The sequence below is a fragment of the Chiroxiphia lanceolata genome, chromosome 7 (genome assembly GCF_009829145.1).
Source record: "Chiroxiphia lanceolata isolate bChiLan1 chromosome 7, bChiLan1.pri, whole genome shotgun sequence".
Taxonomy (NCBI): Eukaryota; Metazoa; Chordata; class Aves; order Passeriformes; family Pipridae; genus Chiroxiphia; species Chiroxiphia lanceolata.
The window spans coordinates 13,573,605-13,586,195 of record NC_045643.1 but is presented as its reverse complement, the minus strand read 5'-3'; the positions used below and the strand labels follow the sequence as shown (position 1 = coordinate 13,586,195).

The 12,591-nt window shown below is 39.1% G+C and overlaps 1 protein-coding gene across 1 annotated transcript in view; it reads left to right on the top strand.

The window, feature by feature from the left end:
* The window catches only part of PARD3B (par-3 family cell polarity regulator beta), a 398,218-nt gene that overhangs the window by 182,267 nt on the left and 203,360 nt on the right, over positions 1-12,591 (top strand). Inside the window, exons 9-10 of the mRNA XM_032694000.1 lie at positions 501-640; positions 1,409-1,537. Of these exons, the coding sequence (XP_032549891.1) occupies positions 501-640; positions 1,409-1,537 (269 nt within the window). The remainder of the gene's footprint in view (positions 1-500; positions 641-1,408; positions 1,538-12,591) is intronic.

Genomic DNA, 12,591 nt, shown 5'->3' with positions numbered 1-12,591 from the left:
ATACCACTTTGTCCTTTCTTAACAGCACGTCGTCAGCAGTTGCATTGAAATCATGTGACATCTTCCCCATTTACCAAGTTTTTGTAAAATCTGTTATGCTATATTATATTATAATATATAGATACATAAACACCTCTGATTGCTCTGATTCTATGAAAGACTATTGACATTAATGTGAAGGCTAATGTTAAATCTAAAGAAAAGGCAAACGCTTTAAAAAGAGAGTTCTTGCTTGTTTTGTATTATTGTGTGCTTACCAAAAGTATTTCCATCTGTAGCTGTTGCAGGAAGATTTAGGTATGTGTTTTGACATAGATAGACTTCTTTTCTAGACCCTGCAGAAAATTGGCTCATGTTTAGAGCTTTTTGTTTGCTTTCTTTTTTTGAGAGCTAAGCTGAATGAGTGTCTGTGATATGTCGCTGACATTGTTTGCTTACTTTTCATGATCATCATTTGCTTGTTGAAATTTATGTTAGGAGTTCTTTATCTCACATTCTAGGTCCAGAAGGACTTGGTTTCACTGTGGTTACCAGAGACTCTTCAGTACATGGTCCTGGTCCAATCTTTGTGAAGAATATTTTACCGAAAGGTGCAGCAGTAAAAGATGGTCGTTTGCAGTCAGGAGACAGAATCCTGGAGGTTAGGATAAACATCCATTGTAATTGCATTGCTGAATATTGATTGCTAATTTTGTCATAAATCTCTTATTTCCTTATACATACTATTGATGTGTAGAACTGCAGTTCTTACTCTTGGTTTAAAGTCAGTCTCATGGCTTCTATGCTGTTTGTCAACAAGTATTTTTTACACCTCTGCTTGGAAAAATGGTTCTTTTCACAAGGGTCCGTGGGATGTTTGAACAAGAGAAACCTGATAACATCTTGGTGCTTAAAGCAGATAAACCTATCAGTGTAGGAACAAAATCTTACCTCTTTAGCCAAGTCCAAAAATCTCCAATTAATATCGAGGTTGTTAAGTGCTCATTCTAAGGCAATTTTTCTCGAATCAGTCTGTTTAGAATTTTCAGGTTTCTTGTGAGTTACAATCTCATTATCTAATGGGTTATTTCTACTTACTAACCTCAAAAAGCTCTTAAGGTAAACAGTTTTAATACTTAGGTCTTGTTTCTGCATTTTTCATCTTCAAAGTGCTTTACAAACTAATTAAGCCTCACAAACCCCCTGCAAGGTGGGTAAGTACTACAGAGCTGCTTTAACAGATGGTGAAAATGAGGAGGAAAAGGTTAAGTGATCTGTGCAGGGCCAGAGGGGGAGACATTGTGGGAGCTGTTGCTAATTGTTCTTTGCTCTCAGTCACTGAATGACATCTGTGTTAGGTGAGGGGGAAATGATAAAAGGCAGTTTATATTCACAGATATGACATCCTCTGTTCTTCTGTGTCTGGTAGGTGAATGGACGGGACATCACTGGCAGGACCCAGGAAGAGCTGGTAGCTATGCTGAGGAGCACAAAGCAAGGGGAAACTGTCTCTTTGATTGTGGCTCGTCAGGAGGAGGCCTTTCTACCTCGAGAGCTGGTAAACTTGTTATTCTTTCCAAAGAGTGATATTGAAACAGTTCTATGTTTTAAAACTAACCCAAGAAATAGAAATGAACTGTTGTTGGCAGAGAAAGCCAGCAAAGGGTAACCATATAGGCTTTCTTTTTGAGAAATGGTTATAGCTACATTTGATTTTGAGGGATATTTGATTTTTGTCTACCTTAGATGCAATTCCACACATTCTGAGTTTTCATCCCCAAAAATTACATATTATAAGCATAACTCACAGGGGAATACTGTAAATTAATTTTGTAAGTGTGAGGTCAGGCATAACTGAAAATGTTAATCAACAACTAGTGAGGGTGGCTGTCCCTAGGAGATGTTTCCTAAGCCAAGTGCCCAACTACAGGAGTGGTGAGGAATAGAATTCCATTGCACTTCTCGTGAATTTTGGAAGCAAGCTTTTCCTTGGCTGCTAGTGTTTGACTTAATAGGCTTTTGCATGTCTTTGTTCCATCTCAAGTGCTTAGTTTTCACTTTTTTTTGATTAACACTGGCATGAAACTGTGTTCTCTTTTCTCTCACATAGACGGAGGAGGACTGCATCAGTGTAAAAGTGCTATCTGATACATACTTGTTTCCCCTCAAAGAAGGTCATCCCTTGGTTGCCTCTTCCTTATCTTGATTGATGGCTATACTTGACCTTTCATTAAGAAGTCCTCAGGATAAGGGAAGGACAGCATTTCCTGCTTTTGTTTCATTTTATCTCCTTTAAAGAGCACAAACCGCCTTCATCCTTTTCTTAAGATGCCGCCTTCTCGCTTTTCCTTTGGCTTTAGACTGTTGTCAGGATCTTCTACAGAAATCCTCCATTATGTTTCCTCAGAAAACATTGCTGACAGTTTTTCTCTTGTTTCCTTGTAACCAGTTGGACCTTGCTGAGGTCAGGGTTGCCTATGGTAGGATAGGAAGTTGGAGGGGAATTCAGATTCTCTCATGTCAGTCTTTTCTCTTGTGCTGCTGGTGGCCAGTTTTTCCTGTAGTAGAGCAGTTGTAAAGTGTCCTGGAAAAACTATTTTTATATTCATTTTCCTTTTTTATTGTGTCATTTTTGAAGGAGTATAATGGAAGTTTTCAGCCTTGTAAGTGGGCATTTGTTGGTGGTGATTCCCAAAGCCCCAAAGTCGGTCATTGTATTGCTCTGTTTAGTACACTCAGTGCCTGTGTAGATCAGAGGGAAACTTCTGAGTCTTAAAGTATGAAATTATCTATTCAGTTTAGGATTTCTTTGCTTGCACAAGTTCTTCTAAATAAGAGCTTATTTTTTGAAAAGGCTACCCATCAACATTTTTTTCTTGCTGGTTTTTTAAGTTATAAAGCACATTACTTTGAAAATGTACTTTTTGAAAAAGTGTGTATTCATCTTTTCCCTCTCCTCTTCCCCCAAAATTGTGTGTTATTCTGTATTGTCATAGTACAAATTCTCTTGGAAATCACTGTAGCAGTGTGTGGGTATAAAAGACTGAAGAATCTAAAAGCCATTTATAATTTTTACCTGCCACAATTGCCTGCTATTAAATTCCAGTCTCTACAGCAAGGATTAAGTACCTTTCAAAAGGTGATTTACTTATGACTGGCATGATTGAAATCCAGAAAGTAGCCACATTTATCCTTCTGGCTTGACCTTCGCTTAGATTGCTTTCTCTGTGAAAAAATGTTGCACAAGTGATGGCCCTCACTGTAGCAGTGATGATATGTGAATTCTAATGCTGCTCTGTGTGTCTTGTTATCCCAATGAAGTTCAACATAATACAAATGTGAATTACTGAAATACATTAGATAAATTTATGGACCCAGCCCTTCTAAATTAAAAAGCCCTTCAGCAACATCTGGTAGCTCACAGCAAAAGTGTGAGTTACCATACCACTAACCTACCAGATGTTGATGCTAACATGATACTTGTTAGAATTCATGAGATGTCTGAGAACAGTCTCAGCAAAGATTAAAAAAAAAATAAAATTGGTTTAGCTTTGTTGTTTGATTTTAGCTTTAGTCATGATATTACATTGGACTAATCCTCTTCTGCCTCAGAAGTTACAGTACTGTTTTGATCAAAGAGGAGAAAAATGCCAGCCCTTTAAATGTTTGTTTTTGGAAGGAAAGGCAGTGGATAATCCAATGTTTTTCAAGGACAGCTGTAACTGAATGCTCTGACTATGTAACATGCATGCAGAATTTACCTGGATATTTGGGGATTTTGTTAATGCCTGGCAATAATAGGGTAATTGCTTTATATCAGACTTGTTCCTGCTTTCAGCAGTTCTCCAGGGACTGTAATCTGAGATGGTTTCTTTAGATTCTATGTTACCTGTGGAAAGGAAAAGGAGAAGGACCACCTAGTAAACGTGCCCATTCCCCTGCAGCTTCCTGCGGCAAAGATGCCTCTGGAAGTTGGACCCCCTAGGGGCCATGCACAAACCCACTTTTGAGCATATTGCTCCACTAGAACTGGGTTTCTACCTGGATTTCTGGAGAGAATTTGATAGCTGAGTGGGTACAAGGCAAATAATGTGACAAAGTCACAATGGGTGGCATTTGGTTGCACGGGTCTGTAATAATATAATTTGAAAGCTGTGGCTTGGAGAAAGCTTGGTCTCGTGAATATTTTCTCTTTGGTAAGATAGATGGGAGCAGGGTTTGGGGGTTTTGTTACAGTGATCTATGCTTATGAATTTTTAGCAAGTAGAAAAATATATTCAGAGTAGTAAAGCTTTGCCACAGCAGTGGAGATGTGATACGGGTGAGGATGAATCAGTGTTGCAAACAGGCATTATTAAATTATAGGGAATTTGGGCTTTGGTTACACTAGCCTGTGCAACATCTGAGAGTTATACAGTTACATTGTTTTCACATAACGAGGGAATAAAATTGAAAACCCAATCTTTGTAGGGTTATTAGTTTTTTTAAAAAAAAAGAAAAGAAGGATCTAATGAGATTTTTTTTATATATATATATTGAAGCAGATCAGTGAAGTAGTGTTTGGACCAACCACAGCCCATCCTCCTTATTATCCAGTTAGCCAAATGTTCCCAGTAATTCGTGCCAGCTGTTGACAGTGTAGCAGCTAAGTAAGGAGCTTAATTCCAAAACTTAGGGGAAGATTTTGATTCACTTTACCACAGCCTACAGAGTGGCCGGTGATTAGTGCGTTCTTTAAGGTGCATTTGGGTTTTAAACTGTGTAAAAATGTTTTCTGAAGGATGGTGAATATTACAGAGAAAAACTGACTTAACTGAAGAGGTTTAGATTTTCCAAGTAAATGGAATGCACATCAAACTGTGGCTATCATTCTGTTGTGTTTTGAAAATAGTGTTTTGATCATGTATATTTGTTGCATGGTGTTTTTTCTCTAGGGAAAATGTGTGATCTGAAGGTACCATTTCTTTTAATAATGATATAAAGATCTCTCACTCCCCTTTCTCTTTCTTTATCCCTGCATTGGTAAAAAAAGAAAAGCTACTTGAATAAGAACAGCTCTGGTGTAACCCATTCTATGCCATGACCCTTTGCAATTTTTATTCTATGTGGTGCACATAAGCAGAGGAATGTGACTGGTCTGCAATTGCCAGAAAGAGTATAGCACAAAAAATATTTACATGCATTTTTCTGTAAGTTGGAGCATATACAGTGTAAGTTTTGCATGTACTTTATTTTTTGTTTTAAAGATTTCTTTGACTTACCAGTTTCAACTGTAATCACTATTTCTATGGTTTCTTGGCATATTCACGGATCCCTGAAGAATGTAGGGTGAAAGGGAACAAACTAGCATTTTTACAACAAAAGCTAAATGAACAACAATTTATTGAATGTAGCATTGGTCTTTAAGTCTTTGTTTACACATGTGCTACACAGGAGAGAAGGAAGCAGGATGAGTGACAAGTTCAATCAAGCATTTTTTTCTACTTACCGTGTGATTAACTTTTATGTTTTAGTCTTCCCCTAGTTAATTCCTTCCACTGCCTTGAACTTACATGCCTGAAGGAAAACCAGTTGGCCTTCTTGTTTCTAATATTCAAAGCTTAATTTCTATTACTTCCTTTTAATTGTTGCTTGCCTCTTTATGTGCAGGAAATAATAAGTGAAATTATAGCCTAGACTTAACCATTTTTGCAGCTGTTTTTGTAGGTCAAAACTGTGATTCTAGTGCTCAGTTACCCCGAAATGGACAAAAAATTTCAGTCAGAAAAGGATTCCAGCAAGTACCAATTCTGTTGTGTTATCTCTATTCAAAGGGAGATGAACTGGATAGGAAAAAAAGAAGTATACATTGGACTTTAATAGCATACACAAGATGGAGTTCTTGAATTGTTCTGCATAATGAAGTGAAGGATACACACGGCACTTTTCATTGTGAAAAACTTTATAAACTATGAAGATTTTTTAAAAATCCTGAGGTTTTTTTATGAGGGCTTTTGAAGGGAAGTGTATTTTTTGGACCTGTAGTTTCTCTTCATCTCGAATGATGAAAGAGTGTGGATTGCGTCTATATACAAATGTATATTTTTAAAGAGAAAATATTCTGTAGTGCAGCCCCTCAAAGGTTTTCAGGTTTCATTATATTTCAGAAAATGGTTACTAGTTCATTACAGCTTAGAGTACTGGAAACTGTGCATTGAGGTTTGTTGATTAGTTACTGTGGTCTTTACAAGAGTCAGTAAGAGATTGCTGTTAAGAAGGAACGTGACAATCTTTCCTGTGTGGCACAAAGTGTCACTTTATCTCCGGTTTCGGTGGGACTCCCTAATTTATCAAAGGGGAATAAATTGTTTGAGGAGTTCATGTGTCTTTAGAAAGTGGCCCATCTTTGATCTCTCAAATGCAGTGAAGTGCCCCTATAGCTACCAGCACAGCAAACATGATTTTCCATGTGATAGCAGTTGTCAGCCTTTCGAGGCTGCAGAGACCTTATTGTAACAGGTCTGCTATTGCTTTCTCTGTCAAGCCCATCAGAGTCTTATGATCCAGCAATGATATGTCTTTCAGATCCCACTCTTCCTATTTTCCAGCAAATATGAGTAACCTGAAATGGATGATCTGAAAGAACTGGTAATAAAACTCATTGCCTGCAAGAACCTCTGATGGTGCTCTGCCTGGTGGTAAAGAAAAAGTTAGAGTGGATACAAGTAAGGAGAGAAAAGGATAATATTACTTGTACCGTGAGATAATATATTTGCTTATACGATTACTGCTCAAAACTCTTAAGTTTAGGAACCCTACCTCAGAGCATTGGGAAATGAAAACTTTTTACTTGGTAGCATCAGTCTCAGATCTGAGGTTGCCCAAAATTGTTTGGCAACCCACTTTGATCTATGAAATCATAAGTATGTATACATCGGAACAGAGGCATATAAAATTTGGCTCTTAACAGAAATTGAGTCTTCATATATTTTTATATCCATTTATCCAGATCTGCAGTATTTGCATGTAATAAAACCAAAGTATTTGGGCATTTGTTAAGTCTTGCCTTGCCATTTACAAGGGTCACCAGATTTATTCCATATTCCATATGAACGTTTCCAAAAGTCTATCTGCCTTAGAATCCATGACAAAAGGTTTCCTAGGCTGCCTTAATGTAAAACGTGTGCACGTGGTGTTTGAAGTAGACATAAAAGAATTGTACACTGCTTATTGCTTTGTTTACCATCCCTTTAAAACAGTAACCAGTAAAAGGAGTAGAGAGTTGGATTTGTACATCACAGTGTTCTGACCAGTTAGCCCAGCATATATTCTGAAATTACACAGTAGCAACAATCTTAAATTCACCCAGAAAATACCATGCAGTCTTCCATCTTCATGTGTGATAAGATTTTAAGGTTCTAAGGGCCAAGGTATATTAACTGCATAAGGCTCCAGCTCAGTAGGGTGCGTAAGCACATGGCTAACCACATATGTGTACTGAAAATGGGTGTTTTCACAGTGACACTTGCCTTGACTGAGGACTGAACTAGTTAATTTTTCTCCCTATGTATCTCCCTATGTAACTTAAAAGGTTAAATGAGACTGTGTTTTTAAAAGTTGAAGAACAATGCACACTGAATTGCAAATACAAAGCTTTTGTGAGGGCAAACCATTTCCATGGGTAAAATCTGCTGTGTGTTCTCAAATATGCATGTCAAGCAAACTGGAGAATCTTCATTTCTGATGTGTCTGGTGACATCAAGTAATAAACTGAAATGCACTGTATATGCACTGGATGAAGAACTGAATCTAGTTTTGTCACTTTTCAAAGCTTTAACTCCAGGGAGTTTACATAATTCAAACCAGACCCATTCTATCTAATATGACACAAATTTGTAGCGTACTGTGTTAATGTTAAAAGTATCCAAGTACAGTATAATATATCTCTGTGGATTTGCTATTGGTTTTTTTGTCTTAGCAGGGTGTGCCATTAGTGACCATTTAGTTTTTATTGCAGTATGGAGTACAGGTGATTTTAAAGAAGCCGACATGAAAGCATCTGTCAAAATGCTAAAGATGAATACATGCAGCAATGACTCCAGTTATTTACTAGATTGTGACAAGATTACAACACTGTATTACCTTTGAGTATTATTTTCAAGAGCACTACAGTATAGCTATTGCAAAATACAGCACAGATTTTTATAGTGAGTGAATGACTGAACTGTCAGCAGAGTATTTCTTAATTGTGGCTAAGCACTTGGAAAGAACATTTAGCACAGGGTAAGGGGGTATCTTCTTTTCAAGCTTTTCTGCCAATAATAGTTACATGGTGCCACAATTTAAATATTTTTCTCAGAAAGTAATTGCAGAAGCATGCAAATGTCTTATTTCCTTCATAAACCTTTGAAAATAACCCTCCTGGGTCTTTTGCCTTTTGCGCTTGGCTCTGAATGGCACCCCAGGGAGATGACATCTCTTATCAGAAACGAGCAGCCAGGCAAGGGGCAGCCAGCATATTGAAAGGCCATAATAGTGTGTTGGTCAAGGGCACAAGACAGGTAGTGAAAGGTCTCTTGTTGTGTTAAACAAATGCTATTTCCTTCCTGCCTTAAATGAGAGCTAATTTTTTTTTGTAAGCTTCTCTTTTGGCAAAAGAACAATAAGGATAAATAAGGCAACCTTTCCAGTGAGAGATTAGCATTAGATTATCATAAATACACAGATTAAAAGTGCTGTGGTCAATGAGACCAGGCGTTGTAAAATGAAATAAAAGGACTAACTGAAAGTGGTGTCCCATGATAGACAGAGGGTTAACACAATACTTTGTAAATGTAACTATGGACTAAGTAGAAATGGGAAGAATAAAATGCACAGTACTTTTTTCAAAGGTTACAGTTCTGATTGCATTGGTGAACAGAGCAAATTTTTTCTGTTGTGGGAGTAGGAGAAGGCTAAAAGTGTATTCTATGTGATCTCTAAACTACTGAGAATTTATTAGTGAGAGCAGTAAAGTTTTAGTTGTTTTTAAGAATCCTTTATTATAGTCTTTTATAGTCAGAGACCTCAGGTATAGATATGCTTCTAAAAATTAAAATCATGGGTAGAAGATAAATGAATCAAATGTATCCTTGGATATAGGTTTTCAGACTGCACTGCTGAATGCTATTTAGTACTATGTTATCAGGGCTTTCTGCTCTCAAATCTAGCAAACTCTGTGTTCTCTCACCTTCATGTAAACTCTTCTGAACTTTTCTGTCTGGTTTCTGGTGATTTAGTAAATGTCAGAATTGATTTTACTGAAGTTCCATGCAGGTGTACAGGTAGATTAAAACATTCCTGTCCTGATTTCCCCTGTGAGGGATGGTATCTGTTTGGTTATTTGCTCTGCTGTGTTTAAGCGCTGAGTCTGCACGTCAGGCGGAAGGGTTGCCCCTTAGACAACGTCAGCCCGCTGCCCTCTGGTCCGGCAGAGAGAGATCCTTGTCTTCCCCAAGCAACTGAGAGTGGTTGGGAACTCTCTAGAATGCTGGATGGTACAACCAGCTTTGAGCAGAAGCTGAGGCTCACAGACTCCTATAAATATTAGAGAACAAACACTACCAGGCTGCCTGCAGAGACAACTGGGAACAGAGATGTGCATATCTAGAGGGGACTGCTCAGAGCTTGTTGCAGCTGTGGAAGCCATTGAAAGATGACAGGCTAAGATTTAGCAAAACTGCCCAAAAAGGACAAAGTGAACAGTGGCAAGGACAAAGTGAGCAGTGGAGACTGATTCTTGAAGTGTTGGGTGCTTTTTTGGTTTTGTGTTGGTGGTTTTTTTTGGTTATGAGGTGTTTCTTTTGGTTTGATTTGATTTTAACTTTAACCTGTGTCTCTGTTGAGTAAATTTTATTAATATTTAAGAGTATTTCTGCCTTCAATGAACCCATCTTAAAGGAAAGAAATGAGCAAGAAAGTGGGCAAAGAGGGCAAGGACCCTTTGTGGATGAATAGAGGACACCTGTCCTTACTCAAGAATAAGCAGGAAATACACAGGAGATGGAAGCAGGGTCAGATCACTTGGAATGAATATAGAGAGGTTGTGAGAGTAAGTAAAAATGAGACAAGGAAGACCAAGGCCCATCTGGAATTAAATCTGTCCAAGAATGTCAAGGACAAGAAGGGCTTCTTCAAATACTTCAATAACAAAAAGAAAACCAAGGATAATGTGGGCCCATTACTAAGCAGAGAGGGGACTCTGGTAACAGAGAAGTCAGTTACTGAATGCCTTCTTTGCATCAGTCTGCACTGACAAGGCCAGCCCTCAGGAATCTCTGACCCAGGAGAGCAGGGTAAGGGAATGTTGGAAAGCAGACTTTCCCTTGGTCAAGGAGATTTGAGTTAGAGAACACCTAGGCAAACTTGACATCCACAAGTCCATGGGCCCTGACAGATGCATCAACGAGTGCTGAGAGAACTGGTGAGGCCACTCATGATCATCTTCAAAAACAGCAAGAAGGAGGACTCAGGGTACTCTGTCCACATGGATGGCAAGAAGGTTTTCAGGAGTAGTCAGCATGGATTCACTAAAGGTAAATCATGCTTGACCAACCTGCTTGCCTTTTACAATGAGGCAACTACCTGGAGGGATGAGAGACATTGTCTACCTCGATTTCAGCAAGGCTTTCAACACTCTCTCTCACAGGGTCCTCATGGGCAAACTCAGGAAGTGAGGATTGTATGAGTGGACAGTGAGGTGGATTGAGAACTGGCTGAACAGCAGATCCCAGAGGGTTGTAATCAATGACACAGGATCTAGTTGGAGGCCTAGCACTAGTGGTGTCCCCCAAGGTTCAATACTGGGTCCAGTAGTTTTTTAACTTATTCATCAGTGGCACGGATGGAAGGGGCAGATGCTTCCTCAGCAGGTTTGCTGGGGACACAAAGGGCAGGGTTGATACTCCAGAGGGCTGTGGAGGGATGGGCAGAGAAGAACTGTCTGAAGTTCAACAAAGGCAAATGCAGGGTCCTGCACCTGGGGAGGAATAACCCCAGGCACCAGCAGAGGCTGAGCTGCTGGAAAGCAGCTCTCCAGAGAAGGACCTGGGGGTCCTGGTGTACAACAAGCTGTCCGTGAGCCAGCAGTGTATCCTTGTGGCCAAGAAGGACAATGGTATCCTGGGATGCATTAGGAAGAGCATTGCCAGCAGGTCAAGCAAGCTGATCCTGCCCCTCTACTCAGCCCTAGTGAGGCCACATCTGGGGTGCTGTATCCAGTTCTGGCTCCTCACTACAAAAGGGACATGGAGTTTCTGGAGCGGGTCCAGCAGAGGGCAACTAAGATGACTGAGGGACTGGAGCATCTCTCTTACAAGGAAAGGCTGAAGGAGCTCAAGGTTGTGGAGTCTCCCTCACTGGAGATACGTAAGAACTGTCTGGACACAATCCTGTGCCACGTGCTCTGGGATGACCCTGCTTCAGCAGGGGGGTTGGACCAGGTGACTCACTGTGGTCCCATCCAACCTCACCCATTCTGTGATTCTGTGAAAAGGACAGGCCAGGCCATCTCAAAGCTCTGCCCATCTTGAGGACTCATAACTTGACTATTTGGACTTTGATTTACGTGAAGATTTCTTGTTTATCCTACTACCATTCAGTTACTTTCCTATGTCTGCAGTAGGGAATAGCTTTAGTGATACACTATCATTTAATTCCTGAACTGCTGGGGTATGATACATTTGTTATGGAAAATACATGATGTGGTTGTTGACCCAGTAATTTATAACATTAAACTGTAAGTTTTTTCCCAGGCTAGAAACATATTTGTGTTGCAGTTCGTTTCATTCATTCTGTGTTTGAGTGAATTTAGATTCTAGAATGATTTTGAGGTAGGAAGTATTTCTAATAGAATTCAAGGTTTAGTGCATTGGAGAGGATTTCTTTTACCAGACCATAATTCAGCTGATGGTGGTTGCTCTGTTGTAAAGTATTGATGTCTTGGGATAATGTTTTAGCACAGTCAGGGAAATAGAAGCAGTGGGAATCCAGCTCTGTGAGTCACTATCAGTATTTAATATTCATACCTGCATATTCTAGGAACAGGGGCCATCATTCATTACATTAGTTGCCCAGATGAAGCAGTTAATTGATGAGCTGTTAACTTAAGGATGACTAGAGCTCTTTTTGGTCATCAGTGAAAAGGCATTGCTTAGGAAGAGCTCTGTCATCAAGGTAATAATTTGAAACCATTTAGCAAGTAGAAGGTGAAATCAGGCTTCTAGATTTTGTTCATTCCTTTTTTTCTCCTCTGTTTTTGCTCTTTTCTGCTGCTTCTCACATCCTCACACAAATAAGTTTTCAATCTTGTATTTGCACCAAATAGTCTTGATGTTGTAGACTGACTACCAGGCATTTGCTATCAGATGCCATACAATGAGTAGCAGATGAAAATTTCAAGGGAGTAAAGACAGAGTTTACTTGCCTTACAGTGAATTTATCACTGACTTGTAGATGTGCATCTCCTTTTCTCTTACCCATCCCTGTGAAATCATTGAATTGTCATTCAGCTTCCACTATGGGTAACAAATATTTTGATAGTACTATTAGACACAGTTCAACGTTATTTTTAAATCAGCTTTTTCTGGATCTTAG